At 34.7% G+C, this 26785-nt stretch overlaps 2 protein-coding genes across 2 annotated transcripts in view; both read left to right on the forward strand.

Moving 5' to 3' along the window:
• The window catches only part of LOC120354648 (muscle calcium channel subunit alpha-1-like), a 62217-nt gene extending 35432 nt beyond the window's left edge, over positions 1-26785 (forward strand). Inside the window, exons 2-3 of the mRNA XM_039442020.1 lie at positions 24787-24893; positions 26589-26785. Of these exons, the coding sequence (XP_039297954.1) occupies positions 24787-24893; positions 26589-26785 (304 nt within the window). The remainder of the gene's footprint in view (positions 1-24786; positions 24894-26588) is intronic.
• Positions 3711-6004, forward strand: LOC120354396. Its single transcript, XM_039441485.1, has 2 exons — positions 3711-4795; positions 5560-6004. The coding sequence occupies exon 1, from the start codon at positions 4382-4384 to the stop codon at positions 4787-4789; it is 408 nt and encodes a 135-aa protein (XP_039297419.1). The 5' UTR covers positions 3711-4381; the 3' UTR covers positions 4790-4795; positions 5560-6004.

Genomic DNA, 26785 nt, shown 5'->3' on the forward strand with positions numbered 1-26785 from the left:
TATCTAACCATTTTTCATCCGTGATAATTTTAACATTGATATGCTTGCGAACAGATTGAATAGTATTACCAAAGATAAGATTGCAACAGGCCTTAAAGAAGGATATTTCAAATTTATTTTTCGCGTTCTGCCCATTCCGGATATTGAAGTCGATGTAGCTTTTCAGCCAGGGAGATTGGGAAAAGCCAATGACGCGATGTACTTTTGATAATTGCAATCCGAGCTGAAGGTAGAGTTTTAAATTGAGGTAATGGACAATGTACTTTTCACGGTCAAAAAGTGTGTTCATGAGCTTTTTGGTTCCAGTTTGACCATTCTCATTTGTTTGATAGTTTGGCAGCAATTCGTGCAGGGGTGTTTGGTGGAGAGGCGCGAGTGGGAAGCTGGCATGCTTTTCATGTAACTCTTCCGGATACTTGAGATCACATTCTATTATATATCCAGTTTCTGAATTGCTGTCCATATTCGCGAAATCAAGCTTGGAAATTTCTTCCTCTGAGAGGAATTTGAAATTTCCAACAGGTAAGTTTCGGCTCATAGCTTCCGAGTATAAACTGTTTGTGTCGATATAAAGAAGATAATTACTCGGTTTTGAAGGGTCGTATGTCTCGGGTAGATGTTTGTTATTCGCCTCACAATAACGTTCACCAATAAATGACACCCTGCCCCTCATCCCTGCCTCAAACATGAGATGCATGTCAGGATGAGTAATCAACTCTAGTTCGACTTTAGTGTGTTTCAACATACAATTCCAGGTAAAGTCCGCGAGGGAAACAAAATGAGTGACATCAAGGCTGTATGAGCTGAAAAGCGTAGACCTCATGGATTCAAAAACTTCCGCTAATAGCATCACATCAAAACATAAATAGAAATTGTGATATTCACCAAGCGATTTCAGCTTGAATGTCGAGAACACTCTTTGCGCATGCTCATATTTTTTGCCAGACAGAGGTGTATCAGTTAAATCATTATGAAAACATTCGATGAGAGGAAGCGATGTTTCCGCGAATTTTTCGGGACAACTCATGTATGAGTAAGGATATATTCCTTTTTTCAACAAGAGTTGTCTGTGTTCGCGCGGCGGGTGATGAAACACTGAAAATAAACGTTCAAACTTCTTTTCCATGTCTGTACTTTCCACTAAATTACGCACCAATACTTCCAAGGATTCGTTCATAAACTTGTAGGAATCTAAAAATTTAATTTTGCCTACTGAAAGTGTCAAAAATCTCTCTGACATATTCGCGATGCAGGAAATTTCTTTTTTGCATTTACCGAGCGCTTTCAGAATGAAATGTGAATCAAACCCAGAGAAATTGTGAAAATAACACAAAATGTACTCTGGAGTACGAGCCGATAAATTACAAGAAACGTGTGCCGCACATAGGTAATTTCTGGTTTTATGCTCGTGGTGACGACATTTAATATCAGACTCTAAGAACGGTTCAGCGCAAAGCCTGCAGTTCACCAAATTTTGAAATTCGCGCTCTTGACTTTCGGATAAATGTTGCATCGGAATTTCACGTTTCATATCCTCATACAAAATGTCGCTGAGATCTGTAATTTCCTGAAGAAATTTCTCCATGATTTTCTCATCTAAACTACTCGATCTATGGAGTACAGGTCCATAAGCAATTCCCCTGTTCACATCGATAACAACAAAACAATACCCGCATGGAATATGTTGTGCTGTTTTCTTTGTATAGCTATGAGTGATTTCATCTGAATTGGATTCATCATGATCATCATCACCATTATTATCGATATTAACAATGTAAGTTTCTAAATCTGCATAAATGGTGTACTTTTCCTTCAATGTTGCACCTAGTTTCTTGAATTTAATTGTCTCTCTGCGTTTAGGATAGGTTATGAAACACGCTGTGATTCAAGCTTGGAACAAAGCTGTTCATGTTTCATCAAATTTGCTTTTGCATCACAATTTTTAGATTTGTTCGATGTAAATCTATGGAAACAGAAATTGCAAATGTGTACTTGACCGTTGTGTTTTGAAAGGTGAGAGAAAAGACGCAATAATCCGTTTTTCCCGTTTGTGGTATCAATTGAACAGAAATGTGTTTTTCCTGCATCGGCTTTCAGCATTAAAAGATTAATTTGGTGCTCACGAGTACGGAAAATGCTTGCGCGGTAGGGGAAATACTTTTTGTTGTCATACGCGATGACGTGAATTGCAATATCCAGATTCAGTATTTCAAATTTTTTAATATCGCGTGTTGTCACCGGAAAATTTACACCTCGTGTATTAAGTGTGTGAGCAAACTTGCTCAAATACTTTACAGTCAAGCACGAGTTCCTTAGTTTCTGATGGAAATACGCAAGGACTGACCATAAAAAGCATTTTTCGTCTGACAGATTTTTGACATTTATAATACATTTTTTGTTCTTAAGGAACTGCAGTGTTTGAATGAAACTGGATGTGAATATTGGATTAAATTTAATCATGTTCACATCCAGTGACTCAATTTTCTTCAAAACCCAACCGCTGCCATGTTGAACAAAGTTGTAAAAAGATGACAGGATTTTTCTTATGGCCAACATGAAATGATCGTTAAAATCTTCATAATTCTCAAGCACGTTTAGCGCTATGTTGGAGTAACTATGAAGATTTATTAGAGATGAGACAGTCTCACTAACCTCATCATCCATCACCACTAATTTATACAACAAAACATTCAACACGATGAACCATTTCACATTGGCGTCATGGTGTGCTGCATGCTCCCTAATTATATCGAAAACGTGCTGTTTCGATCTCTCGAGCACGTTTTCGATACTGATTTCCTCGAGATTGTTGATGGTTATGCGATGGCGGACCACTGCATAATTGATGCCATGTACTCTTCTTTCCCTCAGCATGATGTTAGATTCTGAAAAACAAAAGAATAACGATCAGGTTGACATAGAATTAGAGTGATAGAGTACAACTGTATGTTTTTAAATCAGTTGTGAATTGGCATTGGTAGAAGAAGGCTGTGTGAAAATGATATCTCAAGATCACATATTGTTGCATGAAAGATTAAGATTATTATCTTTTGTTAAAAGATGGACGAAATCTTCTCCACATTTGTCCGCAGAAAACATGGCGAAAGAGGGATTTATATTCGCACATGCGCCAGACATCGTGCGCTGTTTATTTTGTTCAATTTGTTTGGGAAAATGGGAAGAAAGTGACATATCAGCAATAGAACATGCAAGGTACAGTCCGAACTGTGCATTGAGAAGGAAAGATAATATAACAATTGAAGAGGAGAATTTTGATAATAATATTCTACGCCAATATGAAGAAAGATATTTAACTTTTAATCGTGTAGAAGATTCATCCGTTCAAGGAGAGTATTTTGAAAAGCATCATCTACATTGTGACTATTGTAAATCATTATCTAATAAAGCAGAGTATTTTGCGAGAAATGGTTATTTCTTACATGAAAATCACTATCTGCAATATGTCTATTGCAAATATATTATCGAAAATCCATTTGAAAAAGTAATACATTCACCGTTTTGTTTATATGAAGAGTGTGAGAAAGAAGTGTGAGGAGAGGATTATCTGGATATACCATACTGTATAAGGTTTTTTGTCCTCCGAGGACAAAAATTGTCCTCCGAGAACAAAAACTGTCCTCCAAGGACAAAAACTGTCCTCCGAGGACAAAAATCCTCCCCTCCGAGGACAAAAATTGTCCTCTGAGGACAATTTTCCTCTCCTCCTCAGAGGGTAAAATCAAAGTAAAAATGTACTTACATGTGCTGCTTGATGCTGCGTGAATGACAGGTATCTCCTCGACTGCATAGGTGTAGATACCGGCTATGCTTTCTTTTCAGATTGCTTGTTAACCTCTCAGGTATGTTGCCTCAACGAGAGCTCAACTGGTTATGAGGTCGGAAGCCGTGTTGAGAGGTGAGAAAATGCTGTGATAACCATGAAATATTTAATAACTGATAATATTAGAAATCAATAAGCATCACGAGAGGCGGGATGCTATTCAAAATATAGATTGTTTGAGTGAGCCCTATGTTGAGACGTAGAGGAGATTTTTCTCTTCACCTTCTAGCAGGTGTTGGTGTCACTCAGCAGACACCATCCCATGCTGAGTTCTGGAGGAGATTTTTTTTTCGTCTTCTAACACATGTCGCTCATGCGAGGATGCTATTTGAAAATATAGAATGTTTGAGTGAATGTGACAGTTTTTTATGATAGGAAAGAATACTTACAAATCTGAATGATGTTGATAACGATGTGGGAGCACGTGTTGTTCTGTGCCTAGGGGAGAAATTTGAATTTTTTTCGCCTTGTAGCACGCTTCGCTCTCACTCTCACAAGTCTGGAACAGAGAGAGAAACGTATGGTATATAAACAGAAGTAATGAGAGGAAAATTGTCATTTACATCAGAGTCAGATTTGAATATACTTCACACATCGTACGGGATGAGTTCTCCATCATCTTCTCAATCGTCCATCTTACCAGATAGCCCACCAGCCCACCAATGCATCCTCAACTACTGGCAGCGGAAAGCTGCCCTCGCTGCTGAGTCATCTGCTGCTGCACCCGTCCCCTCACCGCGCAGCGTGGAACCACCATCGCCAGGCGGCGAGATTGTGCTGGGGGACAGTCCTCTACAATGTCTAGCTCCACCTGCTATCTTGGCACCGCGGCGAGTGGTGCTAACTACTCTATCGAACAAGACCAAGCAGAAGCAGGGGAAGAGGAGGTTGACGTTTGAGGAGGGTGAAGTTAGCGGGGAAGAGGACGAGGAGACAATCTACTCATAAACAAAGGTTAGTTTCAACAAATATTATTAACTTGTATGTGTACAGATGCTATCCATGATTGATTGTTAAAAAAAAAAAAAAATCTGTACACATGCAAGCCTTTGATTATTATTATTTGATAGCAAGGGAATATTGGAAATTGAACTGTTTAGAGATTGAATTATTGTTTAAAGTATTCGATCATGCATCAATTATTTGTTACAATATTATTAGAACTGATTAGAACGTTCATGCATCAATTATTTTATAGCAAGGAAATATTAGAAATTGAACTGATTAGAAATTGAATTATTGTTTAAAGTATTCGATCATGCATCAATTATTTGTTACAATATTATTTGAACTGATTAGAACGTTCATGCATCAATTATTTGTTACCAATGAAATATTATTTGAACTGATTAGAAATTGAATTATTGTTTAAAGTATTCGATCATGCATCAATTATTTGTTATAATATTATTTGAACTGATTAGAACGTTCATGCATCAATTATTTGTTACCAATGAAATATTATTTGAACTGATTGGAAATTGAATTATTGTTTAAAGTATTCGATCATGCATCAATTATTCGATAGCAAGGAAATATTATTCCAATAACTGATATTACTCACTTTATGTAGAGAATGTCTTGTCAATCTGATGATGTCAAGTTGAGATTATGACAATAATCTGATGTAGAGATTGTGTAGTGAATCTATTGATCAAGTTCTCTAGTATGATGATAATCTGAAACGAATAAGACACTAATCAAATATTTTTCAACAGAAACGTGCTGGAATGGAGGACAACTCCTCCATGGTTCCACTAGTAGAGGAGGTGCGGCGAGCGGGGGATGAATTGGACTTTGTGCAACTAATCAACCAGCCTGTAGCCAAACCCTGGATCCTGCTGAGGGAATTAAAGGAGCACACTCCCTACCCCATTATTGCAGCGAGAGAGCAAACGAATATGCATGGGCGGCGGGTTATTTTAAAAATTATCAATGCAGGAAGCAAATCTGTGAGTGAGGTATATTTACCGCAACGATTTGCTTCCTGCATTAGCATGGAGAAAATAGAGCAATTTAATGCTAATTGTAAAAATTTTGTAATGATGGTATCACATAAGTCGGGGAATTGGTCTGATATAAAAATTGTTAAGCATTAACAATTTTTATATCTATACAATTCGTCAACTTATGTGATACGAATTGTATAGATGTATGTATGTGTGAAAGTAGTATTAGTAGTGAATAAATTGTAATATTGTTTTTATAAAAATTGTTTTCAATTCTTACCTGTTGTTGATAAGTTCACAATGAATAGTAGAAACACAGAAGAAGAATGGTTCACCTGCTTACACTCTGTTGTGAATGATATTTAAATAAGCTGAGCTCCCCTTTTATAGTTTGTTGCGAGCATGCTCAGTAGTCTTTACTACTACACAGACACAGACACACACACACACACAGGCATACAGCCAAGTGCTGGCTTCGCTGACTCGCTCCCTCCCACATCTGTTTTGGCACGTGTTCCTGCAGATATGGGTGGGCGCGATGGCATCATTTCCCCCTTTTCAAATTGCATTCACCTTTTCAGATTTGTTATTTGAAATAATATTCTTATCATTCAAGCAATGTTATAAGCACATAGCAATAGTGTGTGAATTCATTTCCAACTCGATTGAAAATTAAACCAATTCAATTTTCTTTTGATTAAGCTGGTGTAATTATTAATTAATTAACCTCAGTTAATGTTCAACCATTGAGTTGAAAGGTAAGAAAATGGTATGTAGGAGAAAGCAGAGTTCAAGGAAACGAGGTAAAGGAATCTTGAGTTCAGCGGCAAAAGTTTTTAAGGGTGTGACAGGTTTGGCAGGTAATGTGACATCAACTATTCTAAATAAGGTAATTGACAATCTGCAAGATGGAATTTATATTCCCGGATACCAGTGGTGTGGCCCGGGGGGCACAAAAGTTAATGAAAGGTTAAAGAGAGGTGATCAAGGTATAAATTCATTAGATAGAGCCTGTAAGGTACATGATATAGCGTATACGCAAAATAGCGATAATAAAACTTGAGCGGTAGCTGACAGAGCTCTAGCAAATGCTGTGTGGGACATTTTCAAAAATCCACAAACACCTACTGCCGAGAAAGCACTTAGCTATCTTGTTACAAACATCATGAAAGCTAAAGCGGCGTTTGGTGGGTCTTTGAGAAAGAAGAAGAAGAAGAATGAGAGGAGAAGTTATAGTAATGATATTAGACGCAAAGCAGGGAAAGGGTATTTTTTGAAGCCTTTTCCTCAAGTGGGGGGAGAGTTTTAATTCCACCCCCTCCACCACCGCCATCATCATATGGAGTGAGTTTATTCCCTCAAAAACAAGTTAAGAAACATAGAACAACAAAGAAGAGTAGGAAGAAGAAGAAGAAGAAATGAATATTGAAGGAGAGTTGAGTAATTATGATTTGATTGATTGGTCGAAATTATTACAGATTTGGCTAAGAGGTATATATATGCTAGATGCATTACCCAAAAAAATTCTAAAAAACAAGAATGGCATTGTGAATTTAGCGAGGGAAAGTGAGGATGGTACACATTGGGTTGCATATAAAAAAGTCGGCTCCAATGTTTGGTATTTTGATCCAATTGGAAATTTACAACCGCCATACGAATTGGACAAATATTGGAAAAAAGAAATTGGAGTAAATATATTTTATAATGTGGAGCACATGCAACCATTAAATAGTGATTTTTGTGGTCATCTTACATGATTGTTTCTTGCAAATCAGTTGTAATTAAGTGTTTGTGCTGAACACACATTACAAGATGGTTGTTATTACATCAAGATCTAACACAAGTAACCTCCACGAACATTTACAAGAAATTATAGAATTGAATAAAAATCGTGAATGGGAAATTGGATTGATTAATTTTTGTAGCTACAATAGTATTGCAAACGTTAACAAAGGAACAAATTCCAGCTTCAAATATGGTGATAGATTAATTGAGCTGGATACGGGTGCATATGAAGTTGAGGATATTATAAAATCTTTAAAGAATACATTGAATATTGATGAGAGGAAGAAGAATAAACTTATACGAGCAAACACAAATACTATGAAGATTGAAATTCATTCTGATAAAGCCATTGATATAACACGTACTGATTCGATTGGTAAGATACTTGGTTTTGATAATGTTGTTTTGGAACCAAATAAATGGCATTATTCTCAGCATTTGGTTAACATAACAAGCATTGGTAGTATTGTACTCGAGTGTAATTTAGCATGTGGTAGTTACTCTGACGGAAAACAAAAACATATAATCTACGAATTTTTGCCAAAGGTTTCTAGCGGCTATTTAATAAACGAAGTACCATCGCCGATTATTTATGTACCTTTGAATACGCATTGAATTCAAACTATTAATGTAAAGGTAACAGACCAGAACGGATCATTTATTGATTCCCGTGGAGATACAATCACAATTAGGTTGCACATACATGAAAAACAAAAGTAAACGTAATGGGTTATCTTGTTTTCAATCCACGTTCAAATAAGATGCGTACACACAATGTCATTAGAGAGACGAACGTGAGAGCATCAACAACTAAAAACAAACATGCTTTGTTGGCTAAAAGTGCAAGAATATTAGAAAAGTTAGGTTTTATAGTTGATTGGCGGAATGTTAGGAGGAGGAGCGGCCGCAATTAGTGAAATTCTGGACGTGGAGACAGACCTTCAGTTTTATAATGATATAATCAAATTCCAATTTCACACTCATACAGTTTATTCGGGACAGGAAATAAAAAACTCTGACAAGGCACGTATTGGCATAAATTCTTTAGATGTCTATTCTTTACCTTGCAAATCATTTATATCTATTGAGGGAACAGTTAACTGTACAAAACCGGGAACAGACCCGGTTGATGCACCATTTGCAGCAGACTATAAATTAAGCAGTAATGTAATCGGCAACCTTTTTGATGAAATACGATATGAATTAGCAGGTCAGCAAATTTCTAAATCAAGATTGATTGGATTAACATCCACAATTGAAGCTATACTAGTGAAGAATACGCTCGATAAGAACACATATCACTTGGCTGGTTTTGACAGAGCAGGATATGAGCTAACGGATAATAAATTCACTTTCTGTGTACTGCTGAAATTAATCCTCCCATTTTTTGAAGATTTTCAAAGAATAATTTTAAATTTGAAACAGGAACAGGATGCTGACACTCCACTGAAATTAGGTTTCCGACATTGGAAAATTTGTGAATTAACAAATTTGCAAAATTCACTTAACCATTCTTGGGCAGTTTGCACCACATCGATTTTTGATAGTCCAAAATACGTTATAATTGCAATTCAAACCGATCGTAAGAATAAAATTAAAAAATCAATATCTAATCTCGATAGCTGTGGTATTAACAATGTTAAAGTATTTTTGAACAGCGAGTATTATCCATATGAAAATCTGCTAGGTAAAAAGGAATTATTATACCGGATGTTTTTGGATTTCGCGCCCTCGTATTATAATCATTCAATCAATAGCGAACTCTGAACAGAAATTGACTTTAAAACGTTTTGTGATTCAACACCACTGGTTGTTGTGGACTGTTCGCACCAAGCGACTCATTTGAAATCATCGACAGATGTTCGTATTGAAATGAAATTTAATAGTGCAGTACCTGCAAATACTTCCGCCTATTGCGTTTTAATTAGCGATCGTGTGATGGAGTACACACCTCTGACGAGCATGGTGAAAGAAGTTCAGTAATTTTATTGATAGAGTGCACCAGCTGCAATATTATATAAGGTGCGCACTCTGACAATTTGGTTCATTATCAGTTTCACCTTTGAACAGGTAACATCTAAAATGTCCTATTCTTTGTGTTCTGATATTTTGGACAAAGTGCAAACTCAGTCTATTGGTATCCAGTGCGATCTTGATTCCGATAGTTTCAATTATGAACCAAGGTGCAGTACACCGATCCAGAAACCGCTGCAGGTGGAGGAGGAGCAGAAACAGGAAGAGGAGGAGGAGAGGGAGAAAGACGGAGGATTCGACGAGCCCGCCGAAGAGAAAGAAGTGGACAAGCAAGCGAGTACGAAAATTGCTACAGTTGATCTTCACTGGTTTAACCAAGATTGTAATCAAATTATTGTGAAAGAACTTGCCATAATTGATCAGTTTAATAATTATATTGTATTCCATTTCAAATCACCATTTGCAAAGACAGAATTGAGTGCAAAATTGTATAACGATGTAACATGGTTAGAATGTCACTATCATAAAATAAAATGGGAGGATGGAGATTAAGAATACACTGACTCAATTATACGTGATTACCTTGTAGGTTATGAGAAAATTTTCACAAAAGGAACTGAGAAAGCAAAGTTTTTAAGAAGATTACATACTAACGTTCAATGTATACCAGAGGATTTTGCAAAACCCGATTTCAGATTTTTTACTAGTTCATGGTGTTATGGTGTAACATTCATAAAAATAGACCAGATGGACGCTGTGCTTTGTTCTCTGCTCAACATTATAATTCTTTGTTGTTTAAAAATATGTATCAAACAAATAATTTCATGTGTGAAAACAATCGAATGCAAAGTATGAAAATGGCCACGATGTACACAAATTCGCAGAAAAGAAACTTTGCTTGTTATGGATTCTTCTACAACAGAAAAGAGATTCAGTGTGTTTATTGCATGCATGCATTGAGACTGCATAAAGCACGTACATGTTGTCTGTTTGCAATTAATGAAGAAAGACCACTTAATTACTCTATAATAGTGCCAGCCTACACTTAGTTTTGTTTATTCGCTTATCATGGATCCGAGAAAGTGGTTGGCTGCTGACAACGAGTTGGAAGTGAGGTTAAAAAACTGTATTGATTGGTATGATGAGTGTGAAAGTGCAATTAGGAAATCAACTCGTGAAAATTATAGTTTGGCGAAACAATTAAAAGACATTTTTCTAAGCACGGTTAATTTAAATCACATAAGAGACTATCTATGTTATTATCGTCCTCATAATTTGTGTATAGATAAGTTAATTAAAATTGAAGATGAAATTATGAATAGTTGTGGTGAAATGTGTAAATAAACGTTTTCTGTGTTCAAATGATTTTTCATTCCAATATCCCACTCACTTTTTAGTTTAGTAACTGGTCAGAGCTAGACCTGTCAACAGCAATGCGTGTGGTGTGATCTTTTTTATACAAGCAAGACACACGAGCCCCTTCAAGCAACTGTTGTAGGTACAACACGTGCACACGTTGTTAATTTATAGAACAGAGACACATGCCAAACATCTGGGAAGCCGTTAACATGCAGTGTTATTGTTTTTCAAAATTCAAAAAATTAACACGTCTCTTGATGGGAATTTCATTTAACGAATTTGATTCAAATGCGAAGAATATTAAATTTTCAACAGGATGTCAAGATGCTGATTTAACAAAAACAGAAAATGTACACTTTCCAATTTTATCTGAGATATTCGAACTGCTCGATATACTAGACAGTGGCCATCTACATTATGATTGTACAAATGATTCACCATTATCTGTTGTTAAAAATTCCAATGAACTTTGGAAATGCTTGTACGATATTGCAGATAAAAAATGTAAAAGAACTTAGATCATTGACCTCTCTCTGGATTCACTTTAATCTGACAGTATAGCATTAGATGTGAGAGAGAGAGAGAGCGAGAGAGAGAGAGAGAGAGAGAGAGAGGGAATTTCTCAATTCACTTTAATATGACAGTATAGATGTAGAGTGATAGGGAATTTCTCAATTCACTTTAATCTGTCAGTATAGCATTAGATGTAGAAAGAAGGATTCACTTTAATCTGTCAGTATAGCATTAGATGTAGAGAGAAGGATTCACTTTAATCTATCAGTATAGATGTAGTGAGAGGGAATTTTTCCCCTCAAAGGGACATTTTTTTTCCCTCACTTTCTTCATCCCCCTCATCTATACTTGTCAAGGGGAAGGGAAAATCTATTTGAGAGAGAGATATATCTTTCTCTCTTTTCATCCCCCTCATCACCACTGGGCAAGGGGAAGATGAAATCTATTTTTAGAAGGAGAGAGAGTGATATATCTTTCTCTCTTTTCATCCCCCTCATCTCCACTGGGCAAGGGGAAGGGGAAATCTATTTTTAGAAAGAGAGAGAGAGAGAGAGAGATATATCTTTCTCTCTTTTCATCCCCCTCATCACCACTGGGCAAGGGGAAGGGGAAATCTATTTTTAGAACACCCCCCCCTCCATGTGGGAGAGGGGAAGGGGTGGTGGGATGGACGATGGTGAAGAGGGGGGAGGGGATTTCGAGCAAAAAAGTGGCCCAGCGCTCTCAAATTATAACTACTATACCATCATCTAAATATTATGGTAACAATGAAGTGTGCGCAGAAAATCTCACTGGCACTGACTGTACAACTATGAGATTAAGTCAAGACTAGACAAGGTCGACGGTTTTTCATTTCTCTTTATGTTTAAATATTTTTATGTTCCACATATACGGCGAAACGCGGCAATAGATTTCAATGAAATTTAACAGGTATGTTACTCTTTAAATTGTATAGCGTCAACGTATAGTATAGCACCTGAAACCGTAAATATCGAAAAGTGAAACAAAAAAAAACCACAGCCTCGATTTTAATCTTTAATAGCTCAAATTGTTCGTTAGGATGTGTAGAAAAAACGCTATAAGTTTTCAGGGCGGGGAAAATTGAATTTAACCCTTTAAGGGTTAAAAAAGGGGTAAAAATGGGTAAAATAAAAAAAAGTTATAAAATTTCGAAAAAAAATGTGAAAATAATTAATTAAAGGCCCAAATTTTTTTGAAATATTAAAAATTAGTTAAATACCAATGTGACATACAAAATGAGCCCAACGTAAGGGTTAAAAAGGGCACATTTTTGGGCAACATTTGGTAACTGTCGTTATATTTCAATAAAATTTTTACTGCGTGTGTTTAAAAGGGCAGCGATTTAAAAAATGAATTGAAATGTTTGAAACTTATATATTCCATCATCCAAAACCCAAAGGGCAGCCCTTAAGGGCAAAATGTGTATGTAGCATTAAATTATCATAAAAATTTATTTGAATGTTGTTTTAATGGGAAGCAACTTAAAGAATTAGAACAAAAATTTTATAAATTTAATTTTCCCTGCAATTTTATGGGTCAAAGGGCAACCCTTAAGTGCAAAAGTGCTAAATTGCATTCGATTTTCATGAAATTTTTTTATTTTTTTATTTTAAAGGGTACCGATATAAAAAATAATTTGAAACAATAATTAATGAAACCAAAGTACACTTTATTAATAAATAAAATATTTTTACAATTTTTTTAAATTGTTTAAAAAGTTACATTATTTAAAATATTCAAACAGTATTATCGTCTCCCATAGTAGTTGCTAATTGTTGTTCTAGAATGTCAGCGTTGTTGTTGAGGATTGGTTGTGGATTGTTTGTACAACCAAATTCTCTGACTTGAAACACAACTATTTTTTATTATACATTACCAAAACACGGTATTAACGAACCACGGTACAAAACCTTGAGTAAATTACCGCGTTTGAAATTTTTTGTACCCTACTGCGCAAGTATCCAGCAGCAATAGAAATCCAGACTCCTCTCTAGCGAACACGTTCAATGATCGGCATCATAGCAGGGCGCCGAAGATAAAATACTTGTTTTTTTATAACAAAAGAGAAGTAAAAACAAAATTTTTATGTTGAAAATTTATTTATAGAAAAATTACTTGTCGTTAGTATTTTTGTTTTTCAATACAAGACTTCTCAGCTTAAAATTTATGGACAAAATTGGAGCAATTAAAATTTAATTTAGGGCTAAAAATGGCCATGTTATAAGATACGCGGGTCCTACACGGGGAAAAAAAGTTTCGGAAAACTCGTGGAAATGCCGGCAAACATATGTGTAATTTTATTGTATCCTGAATACATTTCCCACTCTTATTTTCTCTGGAAAACTGTAACATTCGTTGAAAAAATGCACATTTCGAATTACATAAAATTGTCTGGATCAAAAAGTGTACTTAGCAAGTACATCAAAATTTGTGTGAGTATGTGAAATTATATGTTTAAGCACCTGCTATTTGGATTTTCAGTTCGGAAATTTCCCTCGCTTTCCACAGGCCATTTTCTTCCGGCCAAAAAAAAATTTTTTTTTTTTTTTTGGTCATAACTTTCCTTCGAAGAATGTTAGAGACCTCTAACTGGTCTCAAATTGAAGCAAATTTAAATATTTAAAAAAAAGGTCCTCACAATTTTTTGTGTACAAATTGCCATTTCTGAGAAAATTGGGGGTAAAGAGTGAAAAATGAGAGTTTTCAGTGACAGCGCCATCTTTGATGAACTATAACTATTTTCCCAATAGCCGCAAAAAAATAAAAAAGCTGATTTTTTTCCAGTTTCAATTAGCTTTCTTTTAAGCCATTAAACTTCATTTTCTGACGTGTACTTTTCGATTTATTAAGGGAAAACCGTGGATTTGAGGGGTGAAAATTCAAATTTTCAAACCGCTGTAACTCCAAGGGGAAGCATTTTCAGGAAAAGTCGTAAGGAAGTTTTTTTCTTCAAATAATATGTAAAATACGATTCCGTTATTTTTTTTTATTTTCCGGTTATGGCTTACGGGGGGGGTTACCGCCCCACGGGGGGGAGAGTCCCCACCCTTAAAATATATAGCGAATACTTAAAACATACTAACAAAACATTTTAACTACAAAAAGTTTTTAATAAACCTGAGAAAATTTTATGCAAGGTCTAAAGCTTCAGGTGCTATACTAGTATATATACAAGGTTTTTTGAAATTTTGCATTTCAAGGATAAAACAAAAGGAGAAAGAGTCTCTTTCAAACGCCAGTATTATCGTAAAAATCAGACTATAGAATTATTTATCATAAATCAGCTGTCGAGTAGACTATTAATTGCATGAAATGACGCATGCAATTAATATCCCAATGTAATTTGGTAAAAAATCAGCTGTCGTGTGAACTATTGCAAGCGATGAGGCATGCAATATTGATAACTCAAAGTAGGTAGCTTATTATTTTCTCCCGAGTTTTCTCTGCTTTCAACTTGGTAAGTAGGTACTTCAACTCGGTATGATTGTAGCTGTTTACAACAAATTATTAGCATTCTAATGATAATAATTTTACTTAATATCAGTAATTATTGACGATACATTTCAAACAGTCATTAGTGGCTCACACACCGATATTTCGCCGACACGTCATAACAGCACATAATTCATCCTGATGGAGGCTGTGGCTTTTAACTGCGCGAGATCTACTTTTCACAGAACTACTAGTTATTTTTCCAACTGAATAGGTCATTAAATTCCATTGGGAGACATCAAAGGAAAATGCAAGGTGCTGCATTGTGATAAAGTCACGTTCAGCAGACGCCAGTATGTTTTTTCGATGAATAAATTGAACGTTACTTTAGATCTCAATTAAAGATAGATTTCTCTAAGAGTGCTCTTTACTCAAAGGAAGAGTACATTCAACATTACTTCATATGAATGGTATTATGCTTTCTTTCCCTGTGTCTTGTGTATTTGTTACTGTGATTTTATGATTTGATTTTATTATGATTTTAATAGTGTACTTCTACAGAAATACTATCTTAAACCAGAACCACATCTGCAAAGAAAATTAGTTGTAAATAGGCTACGATAGGATATGGTTGACGGGATCAATTCTACTTACTTATTATAATATTTACTATTCACTCTATAGTATTTACTGATTTTCCAAATTTGAATTAAATAAAAAGCTTTTCAAAAATACAGAATATAGGTTTCAAAGTTTCGATCAGTGATTTACTTGTCAAGTGGTCAAATTGACTATATAGATTGTTTCTCATAGAGGGATAAACTGAGATAAAATAAATACAAATTTTATAAAAATTGTTCTGTATTGAAAATTTGCCTGAAAACAAAAATTATCGAAATAATCTATCACTTTTAAACAAAGTAGGCTATATATACATATACAAAAGATAACATGTTACATCATTATCGTATCAACGGTAAAATAATAATATTAATTGACAAAATTGAATATCATTTGCAAATATTATTATGTAGTATTAAAAAGCAGTAGATATCTACTTAATTGCTAATTTCATATTTCTTTGATAAATGATTCTCTTAACTAAGTAGGAAACATACAGCCATCTATTATAAAGATATTTTGTTGTCAAGAATCAATTAGTACTCAAAGAAAAATCATGTGTGTAGGCCTACTGGCCTAATAATCCTAGTAAAATATTAAAAGAAAGATCAATTATTAGTAAGATGATGAATAATAAAGATCAATAAATTATCATGGGAATTGATTACACAAAAAACATAAGTACAAATTTCAATTTTATTATTATCCTTATTGGCTTATGGCTTTGAAGGGCGAGTAGACCCAATGATTGGTCGCTGGAGGTCACCCGATAGAAAAATCCATCGTCAATATGGTATAATGTAGTATTGCGGAGCATTACGTTTTCCTTGACCAATTCCATGTCGACTGAATGTGTTTTGTCAACTATTGAACTCGCAACGCAAAGGCACAGGTAGCATCCTCGTAGAGGGGAGGCAAACAATACTAACTAAAAATCTATTTTTTCCAGGAAGGGTACAAAATGGAAAACACATGTTAAATATTTCCTGCCGCCAAAGTGCAGTACTTTATACCTGGCACTAGAATTTTTAGAAATAGAAGCATTTGGTTAACTTTGGTTTTACGCTTCAGTGAACATAGTCTATTAGCAGGGTAGTTCTACCTGAGGACACCACCGATGACTAATTGACCGGGCTTTCTAGAAGTACCTAACGGGAAACATTCGACTTGTTTCATGGAAGCAAGGCATTGTAATACTGAATGAGTATTTATAGTTTTATAAAGCAAGACCTTTTGGTTCTAATACCCGAGACGTCAGTCTGCAGATTGTTGTTATGGAATGCAGAAAACTTCTTTCACCACCCTTAGACAATAAATGCTGCTTCAAAAGATTGAAAGACATGCCGCTTCCAAAATCTATGGATATGGTTTTTAGTACTATATATATATATATATAATATATATATATATATATATATATATATATATATATATATATATATGTGAGTGTCGCATAAGGTCCACACTATTATTCCTCACCCACCATATAGCAAATATAATATATCGAACTTTCTCACTCCCACTCAACCACATCACTCTCTCACACATACCCTTTCCTTCGGGCTCACTCACTCTCTCTCACTCTCTCTCACTCTCTCTCTCTCTCTCTCTCTCTCTCTCTCTCTCTCTCTCTCTCTCTCTCTCTCTCTCTCTCTCTCTCTCTCTCTCTCTCTTATCACACATATGATAATGAATTGAAACGCAGATTTCTGTCTTTGACACTAATATCATGCTTTAGTTAGATCAATAATGTTTCAATAGCCATCTAGGTCTAGGTGTACTATTTGTAACACAAAAACTAATAATTAAAACCACCCTTAATGAAGTTTGATTAGTCCCAACCGATATGGTTTTCAGTAACTTCAAGGACATGACAAAGAGACAGTAATTGTGGGTTGGAAACGTAATTTTGAATATTTATTATAATAAAATATCAATTCCATTTTCCCGGTGCTCTAAACTTGTTATTTAATAATAAGCCTACAGTTTAAGAGCCATCACTGATACGTCACTTAGTATAAATACAGAAGAACAAAAATCATAAACCTTATTCCGGGCCACTTTCTCATTAATTCTAAATTCTTGTATATGTGTGTGATAAACGAAATTTGAATTTGAAATCACAACATTTTTTGAAAAACGTGCTTATTCTACGAAAATTGAAACCCCTTTCTTAGCTGGCGTCTAGGAATAAGAAATATATTGACCGATGAATACAAACAATTTGGATGTAGATTAGGCGATTAGGCCTTGTCTAAAGAATTCAGCTTCTAGTCTGTTATACAATAAATGAGCAATTTAATATTCATAACATCTTAGTAGTCATCTTATGAATAGTGTAGTCATTCATCAAATCAGTCTTATCAAGTCATAATTATCACCACTCAGTACCTACTACTTTTGGTAGGTTGTTATTCTTTTTGAATCAATGATGCCTTGAATCTTATCTCTGAATAACTTCTGAATCTTATTGATTATGATGATCCTTTGAATTATTCCTAATTTTGTTTTAGTGTTGTTCGTTTATTTTTTTCTAGCAAATCGATCTCATTCTAATGAGAAATTGTAGCCTATAAGTTTTCCTATATTTTCTATGAGTCTACTCTATGAGTCTTTCAGTCTTATACGGTCGGGCAAGAATTATATATATTTTTTATCTTTAATTCTTATTTTTCTTCTCAGAACTTTTTCTTTTATTTTTCCCCCTTCTCCCTTTCTCTTATTGCAAATAATTATATGGATAGTGATTTTGAATGTATATATTTATCCTCAATTGAGGACTTTAATTTTCACTTCAAAAATAATGAGAGTATAACTTTTTTTCACATGAATATTAAGAGCATCAATAGAAATTTTGATGAATTTCTGTTATATCTGAATAATTTGGATACTAAACCAGATTTTATCATATTGTCTGAAGCATGGATCCAACCAGATGTGAATATTAATTTATATAGTATTGGAGGCTACACTACTTTATTCTCATATAATGATAACAGATGTGGTGGTGTTGTCCTTTATCACAAGGAGGAATTTTTATGCTGCACAGTGACTAGTGAAATTAATGGAGCCGATTCCATTGTCATTGATTGCGTGTGTGGTGGTTCTTGTTTCACATTGGTAGGGATATATAGGTGGCATGGAGTTCCTGTCGATTGTTTCCTTACTGATTTCTGTGGTTTGTTGGGAGGCTTGCAGAGCTCTATTGTAGTATGTTTAGGTGATTTCAATATAAATGTCAATAAATCTGATCGAATTAGTGACCAATACTTTGAGATAATATCTTCATGTGGTTTTGAAAATGTAATTGATATTGACACACGTGTGACTGACACCACTTCAACATGTATTGATCACATACTGGTTAGAGGTCTAGCTCTATCTCTTGCACGCTCTACTGTTGTCGAGGTCTCTATAACTGATCACAGAGCTGTATGTATATCCATGCATGCTGATAGGTCTCGATCTGAGGCGGTTTCACAGGAATTTCAGGAAATTAATTATGAAGAACTTACTCGTTTACTCAGTGAAGAGGATTGGTCTACTGTGTACAGAGCTGGAAACGCTGATCAGGCTTACAATTGTTTTTGTAATATTTTGAATTTGTCCATTCAGTCAACTACATCCACTAAGCTTAGGCAAAATAACCATAGACAGAGATTGTTAAAACCTTGGATGAGCAGTGGACTTTGTGAAGCGATTGTATCAAGAGACAAGTTATACAAAAGATCTATGAATGAGCCTGACAATCGTAGGTTGAAGCTCGAATTTGTAACTTTGAGAAACAAAATAAAAAAGTGGATCAAGAAATCAAAAGAGAGATACTACTATGGTCGATTCCAGATGGTTAGAGGAAATTCCAAAAAACAGTGGAAATTGATTAATGAATTGATTGGAAGAGGTACAAAGAAACGCAAATTCAATTTGATTACTGAAAATGGGATTGTTAGTGAGGATTCAAAAGTGGCTGATATGTTTAATGAATATTTTGTCTCCGCACCCAAGTCAGCTGTTCCTCCTCCTTTCCCTTCAATAGCTTTACATGACTATCACAATTCTTTCAGAGAGCCACATTGTGAGAGATCCTTTTCCCTGCATCCAATTTCTCCTTTTGAGATAGAGCAAGTGATTTCATCCTTGAAAAAATCCAAGGCCCCAGGAATTGATGGATATTCCTCTGTCCTAGTTAAATGGATGAGCTCTTTCATTAGTCCAGTGTTAGCTTTTGTTTTCAACTTGAGCATTTCTGAGGGCGCTTTTCCAAGCAAACTCAAAATTGCAAAAGTGATTCCAATTCCCAAAAAAGGTAACCGAAAGTTTGTGGAGAACTATAGATCAATTTCACTTCTTTCTGTGTTTTTAATTATTTTTGAGAAGCTGATTAAAATTCGTCTATTGAACTTTCTAAATTCATCCAATTTTTTCTCTAGTAGTCAATATGGCTTTAGGGAGGGCTTGGGAACTGAGTTGGCTCTGAGGAAATTTGTCCCAGAAATATGTTCAAATATCAATAATAAAGAGATTAGAAGAGTATCAGGTTTGTTTCTGGACATTCGAAAAGCCTTTGATACTGTGGACCATTCTACACTTGTCAGAAAGTTGGAGGCATCTGGAGTTCGTGGTCTGCCACTAGCTTGGTTCCATTCATATCTTACTGGGCGTTCCCAGGCTGTAAGCATTGGCTTGAGTTCCAGCCCGCTTGTGATGATCAACTGTGGAGTTCCACAAGGCTCTGTGTTGGGACCAATTTTATTCTTGGTTTACATCAACGACCTGTATCTGGGCCCCTTCAGAGGAAGTTTTACAGTGTTTGCTGATGATACGGCACTTTCCTATGGTACATGTTCTGATGAGGATTTGTATGATCAGATGTCAAACGACCTGCACTTGATTTCCATGTGGTTCGGGTACAATAAATTAAGCCTGAATCTTGATAAAACCATTTATTTGAATTTTGGAATTGCCTCTTCTTTCTTGCTAACCCAACCTTTAAAGTTCCATCATGTACCAGGGATGTACCAGTTGTGACTGTGACTGTGGTATCATCAATCAGTCAAAAAGTGTAAAGTATCTTGGCATTACTGTTGATGACAATTTGATGTGGAAAGGACAGATAGACTGCATGAAGAAGTACCTGCGTTGCTTACTGCATAGAATTTTCAGTTTGAAAAATATGTGTCCAACATTTGTTTTGAGAGATCTTTACTTTGCTCTTGCTCAACCTCGCCTTTCTTATGGGCTGGTCTGTTGAGGAAGTACTTATATAACTCACTTGAGGCCAGTAATGTCTCTGCAGAAGTCTCTAGTTAGAGCAATTGCTAATCAAGAGAATTTTGATTTTCTATCGTCATGCCAGGTTATGAAAATCATGCCTCTGAGGCACCTGTACGTCTTCAAGGTCCTGTCTGAATTATATTGGTTTGGTGGAAATCAAGGGGCAACTTTGGGACATGAAACTGGAATAATGAGAACAAGGTTCACCGATAGGTTCCCAATTCCTAGACCCAATAGCACTTTATTTCAAAAATCTTTTTGTTTTTTGCAAGGCAGGTTTTTCAATCATGTGCCACAGGATATAGTTTATGCTGATTATCCTCTTCCTGTTTTCAAGAGAAAATGAAAAAGGTAATTTTTGCTCTCAATATCGATGTCATTGAAAGCTGGTATCATGTTCAGAGATAAGATTATTCATTTATGTGAAAAACCCTTGATAAAATGTTTTAAAATTAGCATGTAAGTCATATTGAGTTATCATGCCTTTTAGTATGTATTCAGTGAGGTTCCCTGCTAATGTTCTACTGTTGTAGAAATTCAATAGGTCTAATCATTTTGAATATCCTCAAATTTTTCAATTTTTATTTGGGTAGCTCCATCTCATTTTATACTTTTTTGTAGCCTATACAGTATATTTACAAAATGTTTCATCTTAGCCTAGTATAATTAGTTATGCTCTCGTTTCATATATTATTTACTTCTTATATTCTTTTTATTTTTGTCAATATTCTAATATTCATTATATTGTTGTTTGATATGATACTCCTGTGTGCGGACGGAAAATTTATTTTCTTTGCGCTCAGTAAATTTGCCATAATTATTATGATTTAGTTTTAAACTTCTATCGTATTATTGTTTTATTTACAATCAATATTGTGTTTCCAACAGTATGTCTGTATTTGTTTTCATGGCAAATAAAGTCTAGTCTATTCTATTCTATTCTATTGAATAAATTAAGTCATACATTGAAAAAAAAAACTATTTATAAACTTACAGCACTGAATATCACATTTTCAACAATTTGAGAATTAATTTATGGAATAATAAGCATTTTCATTCAGAATTAGATTTAGTGCCTTTTTTAATTTATTCAGAAGCCAGTTTCTTCTAATATAAGATAGGGGCAGATTATTGAACATGGAGTACACTAAATAGCGATAAATTTCAAGCTCTTACTCAATCTGACATTAGGAGTTACAATACTCTAGTAGTCCAGATAACAGTAGACCTCACTGAACATCCTTTGCAATGTGGTAACGAGAATCCTTTGCCATCTACTACAAATGCTATCTACTAGAAATAAAGTCATTGTTATAATATCAGGTCTTTTTTAAAATGTTTGCCAATGGCCCCACTAAGAAATCTGATCAGGCTGGTTGGAGACTTCCAATCAACCATACGATCACATTACATTACATTACATTACATTACCAGGGCTACCAGACATTGTTTTGCAGTAGTCATCAATATACTATATCATAATGGAAAAAGTAGAACTTTGATATGGAAGTAATGAACTCACTTCGTTACAAATAGAATCTATTGGTGTGCTAATCTAAATGTTGCACTACTTCAATCCTGTAAAAATGAATACCGATATAATACTTATCCTGAATTAATGGATTCCCAAGTCCCATTGCGCTTATGATAATTTTTAATATTAACTCAGTAAGTTCAGAAAGTTATTGCTCAGTTGAATCAGAGCTACGATTAAAAAGATGATTTGGGAATTATCAAGTGGCACTTTTTGTTTTTCACTGGGATTTTCATTTTGTAACATGTAGAGACGCTTGTCAAACAACAATCTGTTAAATTTCTATGGGAAAGATTTCATGAGGAAAATGAAGTTTTTCATTGACATTATCATCCGTAACTCGGAACGCCATGATAAATCTTGGCATCTAAAGCTGCGTTTACACCAAAGTTATTAACAAAATGTTAATAACTCAATCCTCACAGATTATTATAGATTGAATGGCACTTGAAAAACACATAATGTTCATCATGTGTATGATAAGTTATGTTCAATCTAATAGACTGTGTGTTAACTCTGTGACTGTCTGAAGTTAATATTATATTAATTTGAATTTACAATTCGAGACTTGGAAAAAGAAGAGATGGTTAGCTCATAATATCGGGGACCAAGCTTCGCTCAGAAGTACAAAAGCATAAACAATTTATTACGAAAGAAGGAATTATAATGAAAAATCATTTTTACCATGTGGTTTTTAAGAAGCGGTGATGAGTAGGTCATTGGTAGGCTATTTGGCTTTTATATATTCCATTTCATATTCATATTGATTATTCTTTCGGGTTGAAGGTTTAATATATACTTATTAGATATATCGGAATAGTTATCTTGGAGTTTGGTAGAAATATATTACATTTGCATAGAACTCAATTTATTTATTTAAGTTATCTTCATAATTCTATCTATCTTCTATCTAATTCTAATAGGTTACCAACCCATCCCTATCTTATATGATAAACCTTCAATCATAAACATATACCTGCATGATTAAAAAACAGCAGACATTCAATTTACTAGAACAAATAATGGAGTGCCTTCAAGTTCAGATGTAGGCAACACGCCTAACTTCTTCCTACATTCGCTACCTTGTCTCTACGACACTGACCTTGCTTCTGTGAAACACCTTGTTTCAGTGAGAACTTGCTTCTGTGAGAATGCCATTTATAGCGCTACTACTTTGGACGGAGATCTTGTCTCTATGAAACTGCTTGTCTCTGTGGGAACTTGTTCCTGTGAGACTGCCATTTATAGGAATACTTGCTCCTGTGAAACTTGTCTCTGTGACACTAATATCGTTCAAAAACACTACTTGTCTCTGTGAGAACTTGTCTCTGTGAAACATCCCCAAACAATGTACATTACTTTAATAAAGACGCAGTCCAGCAATCAATAAATGTAGAACTACACATCTTTCCCAACTATATTGCTCCACTACATGATTAAAACAATAAAGAAGGGAGGGGATCTAATGATACTTGTGAAATAACAACACAAGACAATTTAGAATCATAAGATAATTATAATGAAAATAAGCAAAAGGCAAATTGAAATTGACACTTTACAAAGAAACAAACGAGATTTTCAATGTTGATTAAATATATCAAATGTCCTTCGAAATTTCAGTAATTACTCTGTTAAGCAGAACACCCAAGTATGAAATATGATTAATTTACCGTTCATGAAATATAATAATAATGTTTATTGAGAGTCTCTATATTCAAATAGAATAATGCACAATAATACTACGAATCACAAAACCTAAACCCTATTTAAACAGCAATAATACAAGAAAATAACCAGTGTGGCTAACAAACAACAACTTAAAATTACACTAACCTTATGTTTTATGAGTACCCCGCGGACCATGGCCTTTTCGCGCACTTTTAAACTGCTCACTTTACATTACAAATTATGAATTTTAATTATTTTTCTTTAATGGTGGTTTTGATGTGGTGGTGGTTTTCCGGAAACAGGACTCCATTTCAGCCCCTAGGGCTGCGGGCTGCACGCTGCTCACTCCTCAGACATCTTACTCTAGCCGTGGTTCACCGAAAAGTGTCCTAGTGTCCCCAACTTCACGTGCTCGCCAACCCTTGAACCATTGTTCCTCCTTGGATCACTGCCCCAGTTGGTGCTGCCCCCTATCTGATGGCACTGCCACCCCTATCTGGCTGCCACCCTTTTGTCACTGGTCAGCATCGGTTATTTCACCGTTAGACTTTTGACCATCATTGTTTCAACCTCTACCCCCCTTTGCCATAAGCTGGTTCCTTTTGTACGTATTGAGGCAGAAAGTTGCAAGTCGAAAACTATCTTGACCTGGCTTGTAGCTGTAGAAAACCAAGGACTGAGAGGATTGTTACAATATATATATATATATAATATATATATATATATATATATATATATATATATATATATATATATATATTATTTCTCTGTGATGATATATTTTCTATCTCTGATACGAGTTTGTTGTGTTGCAGAATGATTAGCACAGCCTTATCGAATTTGATGAAGGAAGGTTTCGATGTTAAAGCATTAAGAGCATTTCGTGTGTTAAGGCCTCTTCGTTTAGTGTCTGGTGTGCCAAGTAAGTAAAAACTGATAACCAATCATGATCGTATTATTGTATAGGCTACGAATTATGGAAGTCTTCTTTTATGAAGGGGATTATAATATAATAATGCCATATCAAATTTATTGTTCACAAAAATAATTTTATTTCCCAAGAAATGTCATGAATACAGTACAGCATTTTAATTGAAGATCCATAAATTTGAAACAAAAATAATGTTAGTCGATGTTTTGAAAAGATTCATCTTTACCGGTAGTTGAAATTGAGTAAGTTTATAATTTTTGAAATATTTTTATTATAATATTTGTATCCATAATAGTTAGTTTTTATTGCTTCACTTCACCTGATGATAACTAATGATAACGCAAGGGGGTTTGAATACAGACTGCGTCCTCGAAATGCTTAGGGAACTTCAAAAACCCAAAATCAAATCTTGTGGGAGAGGTCCTAGTAAAGCGAAGGTCAGCAGTGTTGACTGAAGGGGGGGGGTGTTGATACATCTGGATAAATTCAATTGAAAAACATTTATCAAATGAAAGTTATAAATTTTCTGTATTATTCGATTTCCCCTACATTCAAAAATAATTATTGAGATTGATTTATTGTATCACCTCCTTACATCTTTTATAATATGCATCTTTTTATCTCACAAGAACGGCACGCATTCTTATTTTGACTCCCTTCTTTCTGCACTAATTGGAATTCAAACGGGAGCATATAATTGATCCGAATGGTATTGTTATACAAAGTTTTAAAACCCTAATGCTCCAATGCTGCTATCGTTTTGCCTTGCTTCATACTGTAAGCCGATCAAATTTTCAAATTGTACATCATGATCAATCGTTTGAAATAGATGTGCATGATTAGCTGTTTGAAATTGATTAAATTTGACAATGACGTTACAGCCAAGTTTGGTTGGGTATGTGGAATGGACATATTTATTATCAAATAATAATTGTATCTCGAAAAAACAGAAATATTAATGCATTTCTGCAAACTTACTAATCACCCCCTTTAATTTGACGTATTAAACTGAAAGATTGGCTCACTGTAACCACACTGAGATCTCAGAATTGACTTTGCATTAAATATATAGATTATCAACCTGGAGAACTTGATAATTTGGAGTCTCAGAAACCATAATAATTTGATGAAGATCAAGAATCTCCAAATATCTATTAAAATTTGAACAATAACAATAAAATTTCAAACTCACATTTCCCATGATGACTATGGTTTCAAATAAAAACCTTTATGTCGTTATACCTTTCATTTTTTTAATATTTGTAATGACGGTTTTAAAAAATTCTCATATTAAAAATTTAAATCCAAATATATCATGATCAACTCTTCATAAATGGAGAGAACCATGTAAATCCTAGGTAGTCTGTAATACTCGTACTGTTCGTAGTAGTTATAAAAAAGTGAAATTATTGCAATATCGACCATTGATAACATATAATGAGAAGGATAGACACAGGGTCATTCATACTCAAGCTTGGTATAGAATATGGCGAGCTTCTATAGGTGTAGCTTGTGGTTATCATTTGAAAATAAAATAGAAATCATTGACTGGAATTAAATGTGGATGAAATAAATTACTATGAGTAACTCGAATTTTTCATCAAATATCGCATACTATCACATGTGGCACGTTATCGTAGATTAACAGTTAATGTTCAATGTTTTTTATATATCTGATGTTGACAGGTCTGCAAGTTGTTCTCAACTCAATCCTTCGTGCCATGGTGCCTTTGTTGCATATAGCTCTGTTAGTCTTATTCGTTATAATAATTTATGCCATTATTGGCCTCGAGCTTTTCTCTGGAAAACTTCATAAGACTTGTTACAACAATGAAACAGGTAAGCATTTATATTATCATACATTTTACACTAAATATATTTAG

This window comes from Nilaparvata lugens, chromosome X, assembly GCF_014356525.2.
Source record: "Nilaparvata lugens isolate BPH chromosome X, ASM1435652v1, whole genome shotgun sequence".
NCBI lineage: Eukaryota > Metazoa > Arthropoda > Insecta > Hemiptera > Delphacidae > Nilaparvata > Nilaparvata lugens.